The sequence below is a fragment of the Zophobas morio genome, unplaced genomic scaffold, assembly GCF_036711695.1.
Source record: "Zophobas morio isolate AGI-343-1 ecotype UQ-CSIRO unplaced genomic scaffold, CSIRO_AGI_Zmor_V1 ptg000046l, whole genome shotgun sequence".
In the NCBI taxonomy this organism is placed as follows: domain Eukaryota; kingdom Metazoa; phylum Arthropoda; class Insecta; order Coleoptera; family Tenebrionidae; genus Zophobas; species Zophobas morio.
The window spans coordinates 3591147-3613705 of record NW_026972151.1 but is presented as its reverse complement, the minus strand read 5'-3'; the positions used below and the strand labels follow the sequence as shown (position 1 = coordinate 3613705).

Here is a 22559-nt window from a genome sequence, read left to right as displayed (position 1 = left end):
CGTACCTGAATTAGATAAAACTGAATTTATTGCAAAAAGTACCACCAAAAATTAGAATTTCCCCTTGGAATAAACAGTAGTTTGCAGTGAATCATGTAACGAGTATCGTTTTTAAAGTATCAATTTGTGGTAACTAGCTTAAGTTATTAGTATGTTACCCATTTTTACTTCCCGAGCGTAAGCAAAGGAAGTATTGTAATCGAGTCCGTCGGCCGACCCTCTACTTTTACGTTTTCTCGATCTTTTATGACCCCTAGAAGACGAAGAAATAGGTCTCCCATTTCCGTCTGTCTGTCCGTCTGTCCGTCTGTCCGTCCGTCTGTCCGTCTGTCCCTCCGTCTGTCCGTCTGTCTGCCGTCCCGGATTTTTATTAGACAGATAATCTCCGAAAGTACTGGACCGATTGTTATAAAATTTTGTACTTATATTAGGAATATCATGTAGATGGTAAAACGCTAACCAAGATTTGTCTAATCATCCCCACTACTAATGCGATGACGTCACTTCAAAATTGTTCATAGTAAATTGGTTTTAAATTGTATAAAATAACATAGTCCTACACATGTAGTTTACGACTCCGGATTGAGTCCAGATTTTTGGAAAAAGAATCAAAATTATAAAACAACATTTTGCAATTTAATTTTAAATCTGCTAACCCGAATGTTTTGAAATGTTGCAGATGTTTTAAGGCTATAAAGAGCATTATTTTATTTGGTTATCCCCTCCAAAAACTTGATGACGTCATCTCAAAAGTTTGCCGAATAAATCCTATCTAAAATGTACAAAATATGATGAGTCTATACTTGTGAAATATCACTCAATCCATATGTTTTGGATTTGCATATACAGGGTGACTCAAAAAAATTAATGAATGCGTAAATTTATTTTACTGATTTATTCAGGAACTACAATTCCGAATGCTTTGAAATCTTGAAGATGTTTTAAAATTATCATAAGCATGGTAAATTTTTGCTTAAAATGTATTTGGTCGTCGCCCCTAAAAAATTATGACGTCACCACAAAATTTTGCTGAATAAATCCTATCTAAAATGTACAAAATATGGTGAGTCTCTTCGTGTGATTTATCATTCCATTCATTTTTTTTCGATTTGCATATACAGGGTGACCAAAAAAAAATAATGAATGCGTAAATGCATTTTATTGATTTAGTCAGGAACTACAGAACCGAATGTTTTGAAATCTTGCAGATCTTTTAAGGTTATAAAGAGCATAATAAATTTTTAGTCAAAATATATTTGGTTATCTTCTCCAAAAAACTGATGACGTCAGCTCAAAAGTTTGCCGAATAAATCGTATCTAGAATATACAAAATGTGATGAGTCTCTTCTTGTGATTTATCATTCCATTAATATTTTTTGAATTTGCATATACCGGGTGACTCAAAAAAAATTAATGCGTAAATTTATTTTATTGGTTTAGTCAGGAACTACCATGCTTTGAAATCTACTGCGAAAAAAAACATAATAGGCATGCAGTCTTCACGTTTCCGACAGCGAGGGAAGTACTGTCTAAACTCTTTAGACGAATTTTTATAAATTGTAAAGCTTATATTTTAATTTCAATCTCTGGAAATAACCCTGAGCCGCCGCACTGCTAGTGTCGACATTCAAATGAAATCAGAATTAATTTAAGTGTTCCCACTCTCTCCCTAGAACCTAGAACTTTTTAAACCTGTCATAGGTGGAACTGTCGGTCAAGAACAAAAGCATTGTAAGGTTATGTAAGAATAACTTCATATTTTTGTGACATCTTTGGAAAGAATCTGAGATGGGTCGCTCTTATATGTTTTAAGATTTTGTGCTACTTTTCACAAATTTAATGACATTATCAAAGTTCTTGTACGTTCACTAATCATTTGTGAGCTCCACTTCTTGAAAGTCATCAACTTCTTCATCGAAATATATTTAGTTTAAAGTTTAGCTATTTGCCTAACTCTAAATGTGATACTATACGAAATTCATTAGGTTATGTTAATATGTGAGATTTAAAATGGACCTTTATTTTAACTGAACAGAATCAAATCACTAATCTTTTTATTTTGTCTATTCAGCACGTATCTAATGTTTTTATTGGCAGCATTTTCCTCGTATTCACGAAACTTAAAAGGCGAAGTCCATCCGTAAAAATCGCCACTGTAATTCTGCAGTTCGTTCAATGTAAGACAGAAAATTTTACATAGCATTATGCGTCGGTCACTTACTACTTTTCTAGTTCCATTAGAAATAATTATTTTCAGGTTAACAACTAAAAAAATACATACAAATATTAATTGTACGTAACATATTCACTACTGACGCAAGCACCATGAGTAACTAGAGCCGAAATTTAAAAAATCACGGTGTATAGTTTCCGTTCTAACCCCCTTTGTGGAGAAAAATTTTAATTGTCATGTATGCTTAGTGTAAAACTTTAAAGTCTTAAATTTCTCTGATAATTCTCCTGGAAATAAATAAATGTTATCAAACCAACCTTCCCCCCCTCCTTAAAGTTTTTATCTTCTCCCCTACAACGTGGACACCTTAGATTCGTCAATTTGAATACAAACCTGTTACAATTTCCGAACAAATTATGGACAGAAACCACTATATTTCTCAAATTGAAAAGCAATGTGGTATAAGCTGAGTTATAGGAATATATTAAATAGTATCGAGTGTTTAACAGACATGAATAGCTTCAATGCAACTGTCGAAAGGAAACTTGGTTAAATGCTTTGAGGTTATATTTCATTGAACTTGTACGATGACTTTTCTTTTTGTTCTCTAAAAGCATTCTCTCTTGATTCTAATTCAAACATTGTGTCGTATTATGCGAAATAAGTGCTTTTGCGAATTACCAGCGATGGTCCAAATTGTGCGACTTGTTAGACTGTCCCAAGGGTCTAATAATTTCCTTGTGTTTTGCGGATACACTCGCAAATGAAAAAGGAAAAACTCCTTTAAAAAAAGACAAAACAATTATAGGGGAAACTGAAAGACACTTACGCCTCAAAAGTAGGTTACAGTTTGACGAATTACGTAATGGTTTCCTACATTTGACAATTATATCTTCTTGTGGTTACAATTTTTCCAATTTAGCTGAATCGCCACAGTTCACTGTTAACAATTTTAATTGATATTTGTTAGAAACGTTAAAACTAAATTAGTTACTTTCCTTATCATTTCTTATTTTGAAAGCTACAGGTGGTTGCGAAATGTGTGCAATAAAAAATGGGGAATAGCTCCCAATAAGATTTGTTAACTGTGTAAAGTTCACGCTCCTAAGTGGTAGAAATGTCTAGGAAAAATTATTTGAAATTAAATGTAAATCCTTATACACGCCACTGGTAATGTTTCTTGACCTACTCGAATAATAATTACTACTCAGGGAATGGTACAGAACGACTAGGATTAAGAACGAAAAAAGCGGCGCACTAATAAACAACGTATAAATACACGATAAGAGCCAGTCATGTATCACTTGGTTGCCGGCGTCTCTTCGGTTAAGGTCACGGGAATTTTTCCAATTCAGAGTGTATCGACATGGTAATGCTTTATGGTGTGCCTGATGGAAACGCTAGGTTGGTCCGCGAATTGTGGATCAAACGGCGCAATTCCGTATGCACAAACATTTTCAGTGGTACAGTATCTCCGAGATCATGATAGCTTTAAGCCTCAAACTCACAATCGTGGCAGTGATGGGACCGATAGAATACTGCAAAATGAAGAACAAATTTTAGAACGCGTTGAAGAAGAGCCCGACATCAGCACACGCCGACTTGCAGCTGAAATTGGAGTTTCACAATTTATAGTGCATCGTACATTAAAAGAACAAGGACTACATCCATACCACGTTCAAAAGGTGCAAGATTTGGAGCCCAATGATTTTCCAAGTCGGTTAAATTACTACGAATGGTTGTTACAGCAAAATCGTGAACGCCCTCACATTTTAAATTGCATTCTGCTTACCGATGAAGCAGGATTTATTCACAGTGCTGTTTTCAACAGCCTCAATACTCACAGTGGGTCCGATGAAAATCCACACGCTCGTCAAGAAGTACGATTTCAACGACGGTTTTTCATAAATGTGTGGGTCGGTATCGCAGATGACCGCTTAGTTGGACCTTATGTTTTTTACAAAACAAACTAAACGCGGGATAGTACCTCGTATTTTTAAACAATGCGTTGAAAGAGCAGCTAGATTTGAAAGTGCCTCTAGACGAACGAGTTCACATCCGGTACTCGCATGATAGGGTACCACTACATTTTGCTAGGCCAGTAAGTGAATGGTTAAATAACCATTTTCCTAACCAGTGGGTCCGTAAGACCGGCCCAGTGGCTTGGCGTCCTTGTTTACCCGATCTCAATCCGTGTGAGTTTTGTCTGCAGGGTTGGATGAAACAGTTGGTGTATGGAAATCAACAGTGTCCAGAAACTATCGAAGAGCTTTAACATTGAGCTGGCTACATTTAGTGAATCTCCCGGAGTTTTTTTAGATATCCGTGCGAACAAATTGCTACGTGCTGAAGCAGTATTGCTACTCAAAGACAACATTTTCAACACTTATTGGAAAAAGGTAGTAGCATTCTAAGTGGCTTTTATTTTTCTTCTAATAAACAATGTGGAAAAAGTCGTTCATCATAAAGCATTACCAAAATTCGGTCCTTCTCAGGACCACCATATTTTATATATAATTTATAATAATCTTTCGTTTTGACCTTTACCGATGAATGAATACGTGAATGAACGAACGAAAACCAGCTTTTACTTTTAATTGAAACTGACAGTGTTCACATCGATTTTACTCGAACATTTTTCCACCTAGTACTTTGTTGATTTTTTAATATTTCGACCTTACTACGGTACGTGATGCCGTGGTTACAATTATTGTAGATGTTTCGAAATAGCTCTGTATATAGAAACTTCCAAATTCTGTAAATCTTGAGAATCATTAAAAAAAGCTGACCTCTCGAATTCTTTGTGAAATTCTATAACACGTTAAATAAAGTTTAAGCACTAAATTCCTTCTGGTTAGGCATTTCCGAAGGTATATCGATTTGCAGTAATCTGGATCGAATTTGCTTTTCGACCAGCGCTTGTGACCATTGTTGTCTCGTATAATACCGTTGTGCTTCAACTTTCCACGTCTATAGCATTGTACCCGATGATGCGCTACTTGTTATTAATTTATGCACTGCTGGACGTTGGATGCATTGTAGTCTGGTCGAATGTGTAACCTGTCGCATGATCGTATTGTCCCCACTGCTTGTCCCCGCTACAAGAACATTTCCCAACAAACTCTAATCTCTCTGCCGACAACAAGTATTTTTTCACTAATAACAGTGCGAACATTTTTAAAACATCTATAGAGCCCGTCGAGCCGGCGAAAGCGGCGGCGGCGGCTGAACAAAGCCCAACAGTTCCACCCCCCCAAGCCAGTTCGAAAGTTGCTCTTCATTAAAAAGCGCATCAGCAAAATAGGATTAGAGCGGAAAGTAGAACGGGAAAAAGGAGAGCGAGTGGAAGAAAAAAGAGTTTTTCATCTCAATACCGACCGACAAAGCAGCGGGAGCGTCTGTCTCGTTCCGAAGCCGAATTTTTGAGGGGCGGGAGGGCGAAAGAGGGGCTTAATACTGTCAATCATGTCTGCGGAACGGCACAGAGCTCGATGACAGCTAATTAATCACGCGATTACGTAATTGAACCTTTTCTGGGATCTTGTCTTAGGGACGCGTTAAGCGGCTGTCAACAGTATGCGGTAATTGATCCTGATTTTAATTTTGGGAATTGATGGACACGAACCAGCGGGATTTGTTGCTGGAGGGACGATGGGAAGTGATTGTGGGTGAGGAGGAAGTGGGAGTTCCTTGATGTGCAGATGACGGAAAACACAAACCCTTAAATCTGACCAATGAGTGGGGTAACGATAATTGCAGAAAAACATTCAAAACCTCAAGCTATACACACAAATTTTTCATTCTTGCTTACTTTATGTATAAATTTATTATTACTATAGGAACCAATTTGTATGCACAAAGTTTTGTTCAAATATGCGCATATTAATGCATTTGCACATGAGAAAACATGTTGATACACTGTTAAGATAAACACGAAATAGTTAAAACGGCGGAAATTTGGTCGCAAGTAAAATCTAAATCTCTTAAGTGTAAAATTAGTTGTTCAGAGATCTCTGTCCACCAGGTGGTGTCTTGGTGATCAGTTCTTACGTTTTGTATTAAATTCAATCTTCATGAAACAACATATAGAGTATATTCTGGTATTATATTGAAGCACCGTACTCAGAAAAATATTAGGTAGCCTGTTTTTCGTGCCGGTGATTGTGTATATTTACTATTTCCATTTAGATTCTATGTCTCCATTGTTACCTTTTTTACCTAGAAGCACTTTCAATTTTCTCTACTTCCACGACTTCCGCCAGCCCGCCACATTTTAATTTGTTTAAAACTTCATAAACTAACTTTATGCGCTCGACTTTCCTGCGACCTCAACTTTCGTCCAACCAGAACTCCAGCAGCATCCTCCGCACCATTAAGACTTCGACGCTACCTTTCGAAAATGTAATTCTAGAACAGTCCTCTCTCTAATAACCCGATTGCACAAGTTTCCAGTCTAATTAGAAGATACGATAACCAGCGCTCGCAACCGCCATCGTCAATTAAATCGAAGACGTATGCAAATCACAAACCTAGGTGTCGTATGACTATAAATCACCCTCTCATCGATTCCTTGACGAAATACACCCTTCCATTTACGACTTTCTCCCGTTTGACGAACGCAAATACGAAAAAGGGGAGACTTTCGGGTCCTTTCTCTGACATATAAATCGTTATTGATAGATTTTCCTTTTATTATGTTCGGTGAGCTCCTTAAAATCGTCACTGGCAGATGCCGTATCCGTTCGGACGTGTTTTAATGAAATTTATTGCGAGTTTTTACTTGCAAGCGAGAGTTAAGGGAAGTGTTATAATAAGGCGAATTCGAGGAATGTCTCGTTTCATGTTTTTTGCGCTCCACAGGTCGGAGAATGCGTTTGTTACAGCCTCGGAGAATGCGCCAAACTAAACTTGTTTATCCATTCGCTCAAAAAACTGATGACGTCATGCGACGCGGAATGTCCAGCGGGAGATGTTTTTAATGATCTGCTATTTTCAACTTTATTGTCGTAAAGAGCTATTTTCCTTCAGTCTAGTTTTCGATTGCAAACAAAGAAAGAGACTAGAATTGTTTACAACGTTCTACAAGGATGAAAATAAGCTGTTATTGCTCACGGTTTGTAAATCAGCCAGAAGAAGAAAGAGACGATTAAAACTTGAAATATTGACTCGACGCGAGGTGGAATTTATTTACCGCGAGGAACTAACTTCGTTCTTTTTGTTCAGGTCTTGAAACAAGCCGCTATTTTTATTCTTGCTGCATTTGTGAGCAAGTACGGAAAATTAATTGGATTCTACAAAAAACTTGTAGCTTGCCGCTGGCTTGCAAGAAGTCGTTTGAGATTTAATTTTGTATGCTGCTAATAGAGGTTTTGCTGTTATTAGAGTTTCAGTGTTTGACTTGAAGCTAAGTACGACAGCTGCACAAGCAACTACTGACAACTTGCTCGTTGTAAAACGACAATAAACAAGTTTAATCAGTGTTGTGAATCGTTTCAACTTCCACAACAGAAGCGAATCCGTTGATTAGTGAAATAATTCCAGCTTTGAAAAATAATTGCTTTTGTATTATATGCTCAGTGAGTTTAGTTCGGTGCAGTGTAAATGAATTCGTTGATTTAAACATATTTTCAGATATGGAATATGGAATTAGAGACATGAAAGCACGGGCTTAACTTGTTGGTTGTTTTTCGCATTATGTAGCTTTGCATTTACTGCAGCAAATTTTTGTGCAAATAAATAGTTTTTCAGCTTAATATGATTTAATTTGGACGATTTACGCTTATTTGGGCGGCCAATTTAATGCAAAATGCGTTGCTGTGTCAAAAGTGTTGAAGGGACCTCTTCTATAACTAGGGTTACATTCTCAATGTTTTCTGGAGTTTTTTTCTAAACTTCCGCTTTTTCGAAACTGAGTTACATAATGTTTCAGCACATTGGAGAAATGTGCATAGTCCACAAGATTATTGGGAGATTGTTCACGAATTTCATTCCAAGTATCCTGAACAAAAAATTGACAAACTCCTTCCACTTTCTGACTATTGCGGAAGTACGCCCCAATCATAAAAGTGTCATTGGTAAAGCTGAATTGATAACAATAACTACTCATCAAGGCCGCAAAAGACTTTTTACGTGTAAGCATTAATAAATTAGGGAAAAATTACAGTTTCATTTATTTAAATTTGTATCTGCTCGTAGTACGATCAATTCATAAAAAGTGCGACATTTGTCTATAGCATTTAAAGGTGAAAACATATGCCTACTCTTTCAAGGATGAGACGAATGAAATCAATATTGTTCACCCCATATTGATCATTTCATAGCAAATTATTTTAAAATACTTTTCTCTAACATTCCTTTTCACACATATTTCACAGTATTTATTGAAAATGTGTTTCACCCACTCTCAAGGAGTTTGTTGGCTTGAAGGTTTGATGAATGGTTATGAGTATTTACACTGAAAATTGTAAGTTTCCTTACTATGAATTTAGATACATGAGAATCGTCTACATCAAACACAAGTCGTTGTATCTTCGACTACTTTGACACATCCCCAGAAATGTAATTAAATTATGCTACACTTTTACCACTCCAGCTATTGTACGAGTTCTTGAATCCCATCCATTTCACATAAAGTTTGTTACTACTTTCATTTCAAAGCATTTTCCGAGATATGCATCCGGTTGTTTGACTTTCTGCAGTTCCCTTTGATAGATGGAAACTACCTACTATATTTTCACTATTTCATCATTTAATGAATGTGTTGTAGGATTTTCAAACTGTATTTTCCTTATTGGAAAAAAAGTCACTTGAGCGGTTGTCAAGAATATTTCGATGTGTACTTATTCGTACGTGATCTCCACTGAAAACCATTTTATTTTGTTTACGATTTCAGTATGACCATAAGCAGCTTTTAAAATTACTTGTTCTTTTTCTTGTTTTCATGTAAAACTTTTATTTCTACTTCCCGAGCGTAAGCTAATGTAATCGGGTCCATTGGGCGACTGGCACTTTCACGTATTCTCGACGTTTCATGACCGCTGGAATACGAACAAATAGGTGTCTCGTTTCCGTTTGTATCTGTCTGTCTGTTTGTCTGCCGTCTATCCAGATTTCATTAAACAGAAATTCTCCGAAACTACTGTACTAATTGTTGCCAAATTTTATATGTATGTTAGGACTATCGCGTAAATGGTAAAACGCAAATCAGTATCCTACCGATAATGTAATGACATCCCCTCCAATTTTTTCGTAGTAAGTAGGGTTTAAGTAATAAAAAAACATGGTCCGATACCTGTTTATGAATTCGTCTTAAGATTTTAGGCATCTAATTTTTTGCAAAAGGTTGTATAGCAAACTTTTGACTAGCATTAGCAGACTTCCTACGAAATTCTTCATTAGCTTATCGCGTAAATTATTCGCCTCGAAAACTGCGCACCTCCGAATTTGACATAGGGTGTTTTGTTTCTTACACTGTTACTATATTTTTTTATTGATCAAATCTCATGAACGCTACACCCCGGTTGATTGGGATATATTATTATCAAATGAGGTGTATATTTTTTTCAAAGGACTGTACGTCAATGGCAAAGGAGGTTTTGTAGAAATATCCCATTAAATTTTTTGTTTTTAATTTTAGTAGAATATATGGTATTCTTTTTACCAAAGCTTGTGTATACAGGTTGAGCTACTTATATAAATTCATCATATTCTGCACATTTATGATAGGGTTTATTTGGTAATTTTGAGATGACGCCATCCATTTTTTGGCGAGGATAAGCAAATACATTTTGTGCGTAGCTTTGAAAGTGGAATCTTCGACTTTCGTTGCATTTCGAAATTTACTCTTTATATATTTCAGTAGTCACAACGAGTTCACTAACTACACTGAAGTATGCAAAGTTTAAATTTGTCACCGAAAAGATGTCGGGAGTAATAAATTATCCTATCGGTCGAAGAACGTTCGGTCGGTGTTGTATCCCGAGACCCCGACCCAAGAGAGACCGCAGTATAAAAGACAGCAAATCGAACGGATAAAATAAAGCTTCAAACATGATCAATTTTAAACCAAAATTATAAAGTTTATAAATTCAGCATTTTTTTTTTTTTTGAAAATAGAGTAAACACCTCAAGAATGTCCGTGACTTATTTTAATGTGAATTTTATCACTATGGTCGACACAATCAGATTTAACAGTAGTACGATTTTGAGCATATTCTCGATTTTATTAGAGCAGAACAGGTCACTTTTTTTCTAATTTTGTAAGCAGGTTCCAACTAGTTGTCTTGTATTTTTGAAATAAAATCTACCGTAAATTCACTAAAATGACCTTAAGGTTTAACACACAAGTTGTTTTTTTTATGAAACACTATATATTTTTCACATTTTGACTGAGCTTTTCTTAGGCGTTACAACCCCAGTTTATTTTGGAAATTCCTACTGCCGCATTATTCCAATTTTTTTGAAATTCTTTGTAAAAAAGTCACATTTGGGTTATTTTAAAAATCTATCTTACAACATTTTCTATAAAGATAAAGAAATGTACGCCCTTTGATGTGATGTAAATGAGATTAAATTTTCTTATACAGGGTATTATAAAAAATGTTTTCATTATTACGATTTTCAAGTGTCGATATTTCAGTTTTTTAAAAATATTTAGGACACTATATTTTATTACTGCTTCTTACTCTATTTTTTGTTGATTTCTATATTTAAAGTTGATAAGTATTGTGATTTTTTAAGCTAAACGCACTTCACATAACTTCACCTAGTAAAACTTTTGACTTAAACGGCTTAAGCCAAACCACCCTTATAAGTCAAACTGGCTATTGTAAGCTTTATGGACCCGAACCGCAAGGATTATTACTATACATTTTAGCATAATGGAGCTGTAAAGTTTTACTAGGTATATGTCAACTGAGTTAAGTTATACAATAGCCAGTTTGTCCTATAAGGGTGGTTTGGCTTAAGCCGCTTAAGTCATAAAAGTTTTACTAGGTGTATGTCAAGTGAGTTTAACAGCCTTGGTCTTATTACTGTTCCTAGCTTGGCTTTTTTTGATATTAAGTTCGACTTCATCCTATTTTGTAAATTTTCTAACGTTCTACTCCCTTTAGTTAATCTTTTATCTATCTTCTTTTATGCATCTTCTTCATTCTTCACTGTTACCGTTACTCTTAGGTATTCGAAATTCGAATTGTTCTACACTCTGAAATACATTGTTTTTTTTTTCTTTTTCTGTCTTTATTTCTATATTCCTGTTTATTATGCTGCCAACTGTTTTCATACTTCAATCTTTCGTCTTGTTTTCGTTAATCATAAGACCGTATTCCTTTGAATCACTCTGCATTCTTTTAAATAAATTCACCAGTTCCGCTTTTGTTCTTGCTATTAATGTAACATCATCTGCATATGCTATTATTTGATGTTTGTTGTAAAAGATAACTGCTTAAGCTTGTATTCCACCTTCCCTCAAAATAGCTTCCAAAACAACATTAGAAAGTACTCTATTAAAGTTCTGTTCTTACTTATATAAAGGTTTGGATAGTCTACCATCAACGGTTTTATGTTTTTTCAACGTTTCATGACCCCTAGAGTACGAAAAAAGTGATTTACCGTTTCCGACTGTGTCTGTCTGTCTGTCTAGAGTCTGTGTCGATTGTTATTAGACACGTAGTCTCGAAACTATTGGACCGATTGTTGTCAAATTTTGGCAAAATTTCACTAAACATCCCCACCAACAATTTGTCATCTCAAAGAATTCTATTTTGTCATCTCAAACAATTCTATTTTAAAATAATTTAAAAGTCATTCCTATACTTGTGGTGTACGAATCCGCTTTGAGTTTTTCCCTAAACGTGCAAATTTTCGCAAAAACATTTGAAAAATATAATACCATTTTACTACTAACACGGGATATAAAGCTTCGTGGAGCTGTTAGTCATTTGAAAGAACGCCGACCTGAGGTCGCACGTTCGACGCTAAACTTTGGGGTTTCTTTTTGTTCTTTTGTGCTATGGCTAGTATTACCTATATTGATGACGTCATCATATTTTTTTTATAAAATTGGAAATGATAAATTAAGAATTATATTTTTCAGAACATTCTGTTCCAGTGTGGTTTAATTAATGACTTTAGCCGTCCTTTTTGAAGAGACCAACTCATTCCAATCAAATTAATTTATACATGATATTCTGTCGACGTATATACATAAACACTTGAACTTAAGCTAGTTATTAGTGCTGACAGACATTTTTCCCGTTAGTTATCTGCTTTAAATAAATCGAAAATCGCAAAATTAAATTTTAAAATTTTTTAAAGAAGCGGGATCTGTCGGTTATACTTCAATGGCGGGGGAAGTTCTGTAGAAATAACCTTCAACCATTTTTTATTCTGTCTATAGGGTTGTGCGCTTGTTTATTTATAATCAAGAAACAGTATAGTATATATAGTCTCAAATTTTGCAGTAAGTAGCTAATACTTTGAATTTGCTTTAAAGTAGATATCTGGTCTACAGTCTACAGTCTTTCTTGAAACCTCCTTGACACTTTTATTATATCATTTTGCTAATAAATTTAGTCTCTCCTATAACAGTAGAATAAGCGTTTGATATGTCACATCTACTACCTCTAGAGTTTTCGTAGTTGTTCTTTTTTTTCTTCTTGTAAACGGGGTGGATAGTTGCCTTTTCTAGGAGTTAGGCATCATTTCTTATTTTCAAATCTGTCCTACTAATATAGTGCAATTTTTTGCCTCAGTAGTTCTCCTTCTTTCAAAAATTCAGCTACAATTCAACTTTTTCTTGGACTTCTATTTTTTATGGTGTTCATAATTTCTTCTTCAGATGGTCCTTCTATTGCATTTCTGTCATCGACAATTGTTTCTGGTTCTATATTTGTCCCTTCCGAGCCGTAGTCGTCTTCATCCTCTACATTAAAAGCTGTTTAAAGTATTTGGCCCACATATTTGATTTTCCTTCTATTTCCTATTAATCCACCATCCTCATCCTTATTTTAACTTTTCCATAAACATTTCTGTAAATCTGTAACAATAACATTTTATGACGGGTTTTTCTAACGTTCGTTCGTGTTTCATCGTCGTTCTCTTGTTTATTTTTCGTTTTATATTTTGTATTTGATAAACATAATATACCAAAAAACATTTTGTTAAGTTTATTTGAATATATATTTTAAAAGACAATTATAATTCGTAAAACCATGCACTCGCTTGCATTCCTGTTGCATCTCTTCTGCCGTATCCGTCTCCTCGCGAGCCGTCTTGCATCATTTTAGGGGACATGCGCAGTGGTTCGTCACAGTCGGCCATGCTACCCTTAGTCTGCGTCCTCGCAGACCATAGTGAATGGTATTGAACTAGAACAGCACTTACATTACTTACAATACCTACTCAAATTATACATTACATCTAATGCAATATTTCCACTCAAAACTCAAGGACATCTGGGCCCTTTCGTTTCGTTTTTTTTCATACAAACCCATTACAGAAATACCATGGCCGTTTACCATGCATTTCATTCCACCAAGGCCGTTTACCTTGTGTTTCCTTTCACCAAGACCGTTTACCTTGTATTTCGTTTCACCAAGGCCGTTTACCTTATATTTCGTCTCACCAAGGCCGTTTACCTTGTATTTCGTTTCACCAAGGCCGTTTACCTTGTATTTCGTCTCACCAAGGCCGTTTACCTTGTATTTCGTCTCACCAAGGCCGTTTACCTTGTATTTCGTTTCACCAAGGCCGTTTACCTTGTATTTCGTCTCACCAAGGCCGTTTACCTTGTATTTCGTTTCACCAAGGCCGTTTACCTTGTATTTCGTCTCACCAAGGCCGTTTACCTTGTATTTCGTCTTACCAAGGCCGTTTACCTTGTATTTCGTTTCATCAAGGCCGTTTACCTTGTATTTCGTTTCACCAAGGCCGTTTACCTTGTATTTCGTTTCACCAAGGCCGTTTACCTTGTATTTCGTCTCACCAAGGCCGTTTACCTTGTATTTCGTCTTACCAAGGCCGTTTACCTTGTATTTCGTTTCATCAAGGCCGTTTACCTTGTATTTCGTTTCATCAAGGCCGTTTACCTTGTATTTAGCACTCTTCACTCATGGAAGATGTACTGTCGCTAAGTTGTTCCACACTGAACAACTTCATCTTGTCTATTGCACATACACCTTTGTATGGCTTTTGGGACCTACAAAACCCTGGCATGTCTTCAATGCAATATCGGTCATTAGGTAACTTCTTAGTTACAACAAATGGCCCTCTATATTTTGGCATACATTTGCGACTCTTACCATCATTTGTTAAAGCTGGAGATCGAATCAATACTTGTTCTCCTATTGCATATTCTCTAGGTCTCCTTCTACTTTTGTCAAACCTTTGTTTTTGTTTCTCCTGCTCATTTATCGTTTTTATGGCTGCCTCTTTTCGTATGTCATCTAAATCTCTGGAATTGTCGTTCGTGTCTATCTCATTTTACAGAAAAGCTTCACCAACCCCTCTTGGTCGATAACCAAAAAACAGTTCATAGGCACTTTTGCCTGTAGTCGCATTTATTGTATTATTAATGGCAAATCTTACCTTGGGAACCGTTTTGTCCCATTTTTCTTCGTCTGTCATGGATGCAGAGATTGAATTAAGAATCGTTTGATTATATCTTTCTACTTGGCCGTTTGTCCGTGGTGTTGCTGTTGCATTATATATTGTTTTGATTCCTAATCCTTTTGTATATTCAACGAATCGTTTGCTTGTAAATGCTGCGCCTCTATCGCAGATTATTCTACTTGGAACACCAAAAGTTTCGATGATTTCGTTCAAGAAATTGGTAGCAGGACCAACTTTCGTACTTTGTACAGCTTTCATAAACAGAAATTTTGTAAATGCATCTATGCCTACTATCAAGTATGAATTCTTTCTTCTAGTACTCACAAATGGACCAAGATGATCGATATGTAATGTTTCCATGGGTCGTTTACCCTTATCAATAGGATTCAAAAATCCAGGCTGCTGACCATGCGGCACTTTATTATATGTACAATTCAAGCACCCTCTTATATATCGTTTTATATAACGGCGCATAGATGGGAACCAATATAAGCTACTTACAGCCTCAAACGTTTTGTTGTCACCAAAATGGCCTTTCTCATCATGATTTTGAGATACTATTTGCCTTCGAGAATGTTTAGGTACAAGCCATCTCAACCCTTCATTCGTTTTCTTATAAATCCTATTATCTTGCAGTTGGTACTCGTCGTGAATTTGTTCTTCCTCTTTATCAACAGGCCTCCGTCTAAGCACATCGTTTATATACCTACATCTACTGTCTTGTAATTGAATTGCAAGTATCCAGTCGTCTGAAGTTATGTCCACGTTCAGGACGTTTATTTCTTCGTTTACTATAGCATTTCTGCTGAGAGCATCTACGTGTGCCATTTTCGCACCTGGTCTAAACTTTACGGTAAAATCATATTCTTGGAGTGCCAACCACCAGCGACCAATGCGTGGTAAAAGGTCTTTTTTCGTCATAGCAGTTCTTAAGGCATTACAGTCAGTGATTACTGTAAACTTCAACCCAATGAGGTAATTCCGAAACTGTTTCAGAGAACTCACTGCTGCTAATGTTTCCAACTCATAAGAATGATATCGTTGTTCCTCTTTTGTAGTTTGTCTACTGAAATACAGGACCGGATGCATTTCGTTATTAGATTGTCTTTGCATTAAAATGCCACCTAAACCCATTTTAGAAGCATCAGTGTGTACTTCGGTTTCGTCACTAGGATTATACAGTGCTAAGATTGGTCGTGTTATTAATCGTTGCTTTAACTCATCAAATGCACTTTGCTGACTTTTACCCCATTCAAATACTGCATTCTTTTTTGTCAATTGCGTCAGGGGTCTCACAATATTTGCAAATTCTTTAATGTACTTGCGGAAGTAACTCGCTAAACCAACAAACTGCCGAACTTGATGGACATTCGTTGGAATTGGAAATTCTTCGACTGCCTTAATCTTCCTTGAACCGGGTCGACTACCACTTTTGCTAATTTCATGACCCAGATAGTCAATTTTTCGTTTGAAAAAGTAGCATTTTGATAATCTTAGCGTTAATCCGGCCGTTTTGAGTACTTTGAAAACATTTCTCAATGTATCCACACCTTCTTCAAAACTTAATGATGGTACCAATATATAATCCATGTAGGCAAAAGCTTTTGTAAATCTCAATGGTCCTAGCACGTGATTTATCATTCTCTGGAAAACTGACGGAGCATTTACTAACCCAAATGGCATCTTCAGATACTCATAATGCCCGTCTGGTGTGATAAATGCTGTTTTTGCTATCGATTTCTCAGCTACCGGAATTTGGTGATACCCGGACGCCAGGTCTAAATTCGTGAAAAACTCGCAACCCGCTAGTTGATCTAAATGTTCATCGGTTCTTGGCAAGGGATACGTATCTTTTATTGTTTTTGCGTTCAGTGGCCTGTAATCGACATACATCCTCATCTCGCCCGTTTTCTTTTTCACTAATAAGATTCGGCTTGCATAAGGAGAGTGACTGTCACGTATAATGCCATTATCGAGCAGATCTTTCACAATATCTCTTACCTGTGATCGTTCAGCAAAAGATAATTTATATGGCGTAAACGACACTGGTTTGTCGTCTGCCAAATTAATTTCTAACTCTACGCCTGAGCCTTTCCCAAGCTGACTTGTCTCAATGGCAAAACAACCGCGATATTCATTTAAAAGGTCTAATAGCTTCTGCTTTTGGTCTGCTGTCAAATCAACGTTTATCTGGTCACTTATTTCAGATAAAACAAATGGTTTTAACATTTCCGTTCGTAATACAATACATTCTGGCTCGACTAGTGACTCCTCGTGACAACAGACTTGTCCCCGAGCAACCACTGTCGACGCTCGATATTCTATAGGATTTTCAGATACGTTAGTTATTGAAATTACCCCGACGTGTAATGATGTGATACAAGTATTTATAAAATGTTCCTTACTTGGTAAAAGCCGTGGTTGATCTTCCACAAAAGCAGCTCCACAGTTGGTGTCATCGTCACACTGGACCCGTACAAATCCAATGCTGTGTGGTGGAATAACAGTTGTTTCTTGACAATACAACGTCATCTTTTTCGGTGGTACAGCATCTAGGTTTATGTTCGAAAGTTCCTTACTAATGAGTCTCACGTCATCATCTTGAACTACTAAAGTTCGATTTTTGCCGTTTATAAATGTCTGGCCAACCAAGATGGGTACCGTTTGCACCTCATCATGAACCACGACAGTTTCTACTTTATCATGGACTAGATCCACTTTAAGATCTATCCAGACTTTTCCAATGGCCGAAGTATTGCCATTGCAGTACCCCCTTATAAGGTACGAACAAGGGTTCATAGTCAACCCCAAATCTTTAACAACACTATGTTTGATTATCACCATAGAACTTCCTGTGTCTATGTAACCACAGAATGTTTTTCCATTGATCTCACAATCAACATAGTAACACGTATTGCTACCATGCGGTTTTGTTCCCTTTTCGGAAGTATCAGTTACCAACGTTGTCGTACGTTTACGACATTCTGATGCTAAATGTCCCAAAAGTTTGCAATTCGTGCATTCCTTCTTGGGTTTAGGACACTTGCTCGAAAAATGTCCTGCCTCACCGCAGTTGAAACATTTCTTATGTTTCATGTCTCTTTTATCAGAATGTCCTTCGCGTTCGTTTGATGCCTTCCCTTTTGGATGGACATGTTCATTTGTTCGGCTAAAATGGTTGGGAAAACGTCTTTCACCCAAGCGACTCTTTATTTTAGGTTCGTATTTCCTGTAGGAATCTTTTTCGGTTAACGTCGTAAAGAACTCTGCGTATAGTGCTTCAGGAGTGCCGTATCTCCCTGCTTTGGCACCAGTTCGCACCACAACATCGTCTATGCCACCTATAATACATGCCACTGCGTTTTTCTCCGATATCTCGCATGCTGGTATCAATCCGACTTTATCGAAATAATATACTGCCCACGATTCATCAGGCTGTTTCTTCCGCTCGATCATCGTTTTTAATAAATGAGCAAAATCATTGTGTTCGGGGAAAGTCTTCATAAAAAGATCTTTCCACTCTGCCCACGTATGGTTGTAGTCCACAAGGTCATTATACCAATTTCGTGCAACTCCATCGAGACGATTATGCATGTGTTGAACAATGATTCGTTCGTCCCAATTATTAATTTCCGCTAATTGCTCGATTTTTGCAACCCATCTAGCTGCTGTTATCTTGCGATCTGCAGGATCAAATAACGGAATACAATCCGCTGCGGTCTTATATGAAATTGGTCTCTGCGGTACCGTATGCACCTGCGTTTCACTGGAAGTTGAAGCTAGACAACTTGTCAAATTTCTTACTGTTTCTTCCAGTTGACGTATGCGTTCATTTGACATTGTCGAAATTATAGTGTCGGTTACGATCGGCGTACTAGTGGAAACAATCGGATGCTTAGGCATCTTTTTTTGGTTTCGTTTATTCGGCGTTCACGTTTGAACGTGTCGGATGAGTCAGACTCTGATGACGAACTCGACGAGGACGTTTTAGTACGTCGGCGTTTACCCATAATGGCGCTATCCGCATAACAGCTGCGTATAGCAGTTGAATTCCCCGTTTAGGTTCAACTGTTAGTTACACAAAAAGTCAAACAAAATACTGGCCCGTATAGCCTGGCTTTAGTGCCCGTAAAGCACGAGTCAAAATTGCAATTGGTTGTCCGTATAACAAACCAATTCTTGCGCAGTAGTGTCTTGCACCACAATTCGTACTTCCACGGAATTCGTACGTACAATTGCACTACACCCTATCACTACACTGCACGTAAGACACATGGGGTATCCCGCCGCTGCTTTGTTAAGTTTATTTGAATATATATTTTAAAAGACAATTATAATTCGTAAAACCATGCACTCGCTTGCATTCCTGTTGCATCTCTTCTGCCGTATCCGTCTCCTCGCGAGCCGTCTTGCATCATTTTAGGGGACATGCGCAGTGGTTCGTCACAATTTTAAATTTTCTTAAGTCAGTTTTTCCAGATTTACGTATTTATTTTCTATAGCTTTATGTGATGCGGTACACTCAGGTCCTCAAATCGTGGCTGCATGTATTAAAATCGAAGATATCGCCCTAGTTGATGACATTCCAAGAACTCATTTACGATGGGAGTCGGCGGTGTTCCATCCTTTATTTTAAAAAACTGTGCCCAAATTTTTGCTTAACATCTGTATGTAATACACAACCTAGATTTTTCCTTTTCTATGGAAAAGGCTTACATCTGTGCAAACCGGTACAAAAAAGGTACTCAGAACGAGATCACGAAATACAGAGGAATTTCTCTGTCGTGTTACTTTGCCAAAGTGTTCGGAACCATTCCAAGTATATAATGATATTTATAATTCCACGAAACAATAATAGATATAATGAAACCAACACTTCATTCTATGCTTTTTGAAAATTGAAATAGATTGTGATTTTCTAGTTCGTTACGACAGAAACAATTTGTGAACAGATATAGAAATTTTGCGTACAGGTATTTTATTCCGTCTTCTAGCGTGCCTCAGGGTTCGAACTTGGACCCATTGTTATTTTTATTTTTCATCAATGATCTGACTGTTTCCCTTCAAGAAAAAGCCTACAAAACATATGGGTTCCTATAGTGAAATTGCAGGAGTATCTAAACCATCGCACTCTTTAAGCATTATTTCGCTCTCTAGTTGAATGTGGGATTGAATATGAAGGTTTTATATGGTATCCTGTTTACAATAATTTTTGCCAGTTTGGAATATGTGCAAAGAAAATGTTGAAGTTCTTAGCCTGTATGCATGACTGAACTTACCGTTCTCGAGGTATGACCATTTGACTTTACTATCATTTGCTCAATAACAAGAGCGAATATCCAAAGCATCTAAATTTAAACCCGAAAACAAACCTTATTTGCAATTTTGTTCTAAGTTATTTAATGGTTCCTGTAATAGTTTTTTCGTACTTTGCTAAAGACATTCCTAATTTTGATAAAAATTTTGTTTGTTTTGTCTGCTGTTGAAAATGAAACGGTAGCACCTTTCTCAATCTCTTTCTCTTAAAGTCCAGGCGTGTTTTTATAGAATTTTTATTCCATTTGTACCTTACGATGTTTGAATTGTGTTCCTTTTGATACACTGTAAAAATTTTTAGAGAAAGTTAGCAGAAGCAATGTCTACCCAATGACAACTGACTATCGACGCAGACACAAAAAAGAGCGCTATATTTGAATTCCCCGTACTCAAGAGTGGACTCTTCTCCTTTCACCGAACAAATGGACTTATAAAAGTGGCTGATCTTCGCGTTTACGTCGACTGGTATTTTTATTCTTACTTGTTTCATGTTCCTTATAGTACAAAAAAAAACAGTTCCCCTTTCCGTCTACCTGTCTGTGTCAATTATTTTCGAAATATGTTTCTTGTGTTCTGCTAAGAATCGAAGCTTACTTTTAACAATTCGCACTTATTCTTTGGACTCACACCAAGACGCTTTGTAGTAATTGGCACTGGAGTTCGACTTCTACATTACACACATCTACAATTTAGTGCGGGAACAGATAGCTGGGTGTTATTGCCGTTTAAGTTTTTATGTAATCACCAATTTTATTGAGGTTATCCCTAAATAGTTCGCAGTGAGGGCTTGTTATCCGGGATGAATTAGCAGGTTTACGAGCTGAATTACTAAAATGTGGAAATATGAACACTTGCTGCACAGTGTACACATTTTGGCTTTTTTTAGTGCATATACGCATAATTTAAGAAAATTTTTTGTTTCTAACTCCACCCTTTATGCACTGTAACGATCCACTTAATGTGTTATCATTTCACACTCTCCTCTCAGTCTTGTGTGGGATTTAAAAATTATTATTTAAAATCAATAAAGCCAGGCTAATAATCTCCAACTTCATCATTAAACCATTCACATTATCCTTTTATGTCCTCTGTGGACATTCGAAGTTCCAGTGCAACAACTACCCTCACCTTTCGGTATTCTCTTTTGTATTATTCTCTCAATTCAGTCATTTCAGCAGTCGATCGCTCGCCGTTAGCCAGACTTTAAAGAATAGTCCAATTGTCTCTCCCGACAGCAATGAAAGAAAATGACCGCTCACAATATCGACTCCGATCAATTCCGTTGCCAAAGTTGGCGATTTGCGGGTACTTGATGACTCTAATAAAGCTTCCAAACAGCCAAAAACGGTTAAAACTTTCACGATAGTAAAGCTCGATGCAGCCGTGTCAGTTCTTCAATTGCCTTTATCGCGCAAATTCGTTACGTGCTCTCCTATGTTTTAACGGTGTCTTAAATGAATAAATCAGGGAACATAGCGCTAAGGAGCTAGTTTTGGCTGGATATCTTCTTCGAATTTTATACTTATCTGAAGGTAGTGTTCTATAAAAAATAGCAGTTGCTTTTCGAATTTCATTCTCTTATCTAAAAATAGAGTTATTTGTGACAAATTAAATTTGCTGTTCTTTTCCAAACATTGACAGACAGTACAGATACATAGGACAGACTGACGGAAACGGGATACCGATATGTTAAATTTCTGCATGTCCACGCTACGATTTTGAATCCATCATCTCATTTAGAAATTCAGCTCATAACTCTGGTTATGAATTTTCCCTTTCAATAGAGCCAAAATTGACAAAAATAAACACACATAAAGCTCAGTGTAAATGTGTCATTTCTTGGATATCTTTATCCGCCAATTCGTTACGTGCCTTCCTAGATCTTAGCGCGCTTTGAGTGAATAAATCAAGATGGAGGTCACGACGGGACGGCTAATCTTGGCCATATTGTCTTTGAACGAGGAGGCACTGTTGGATGTTGTCATTAAGATTTGTCTGCTGACGTTTATGATCGCAAGTTATTAATGGCAGTGGGAGCTTTTTCGTACACATATTGCGATATAAAAAGACATGTGTGGGTTTGGGGAAGAGTTGGTAGAAGGGAGAAAAGGGGATAGTAAACGACAGGATTGAAGAATTACATTGGGGTTGTAAGCTAAAAGTTGTTTAGAGAAAAGTGATATTTAAGTGAGTTGTCAATAGGAGGAGTGACGTTGACAAGTTGGGTTTTGAGGAATGTTTGGATGTGCAGGGAAACGTTCTGTCAAGATATGTATGTACAAGAGTCGAGTCAAGTTGGCTATTTGAACCAGCTAATGGTGAGGTAGTTAGCATAAATATCTCAGTAATAAATGTTTTATTACAAAGGGGAGGAATAGAAAACTGTAGATAAAAGTGCGTATGTAACATGGGAATTAATGCATCATTATCGCACAATTTGCATATCGAATTCGTCTAA

The 22559-nt window shown here is 36.8% G+C and overlaps 2 protein-coding genes across 2 annotated transcripts in view; one reads left to right on the top strand and one right to left on the bottom strand.

Moving 5' to 3' along the window:
• LOC135142395 (TWiK family of potassium channels protein 7-like) overlaps positions 1-22559 on the top strand; it is a 555364-nt gene that overhangs the window by 160887 nt on the left and 371918 nt on the right. The window lies entirely within an intron of this gene.
• On the bottom strand, positions 13370-18688 carry LOC135142130 (uncharacterized). The gene is made up of 2 exons (XM_064073796.1): positions 17191-18688; positions 13370-13542 (listed from the first exon to the last, which is right to left on the bottom strand). Exons 1-2 carry the CDS (start codon positions 18686-18688, stop codon positions 13370-13372), a joined length of 1671 nt encoding a protein of 556 aa, XP_063929866.1.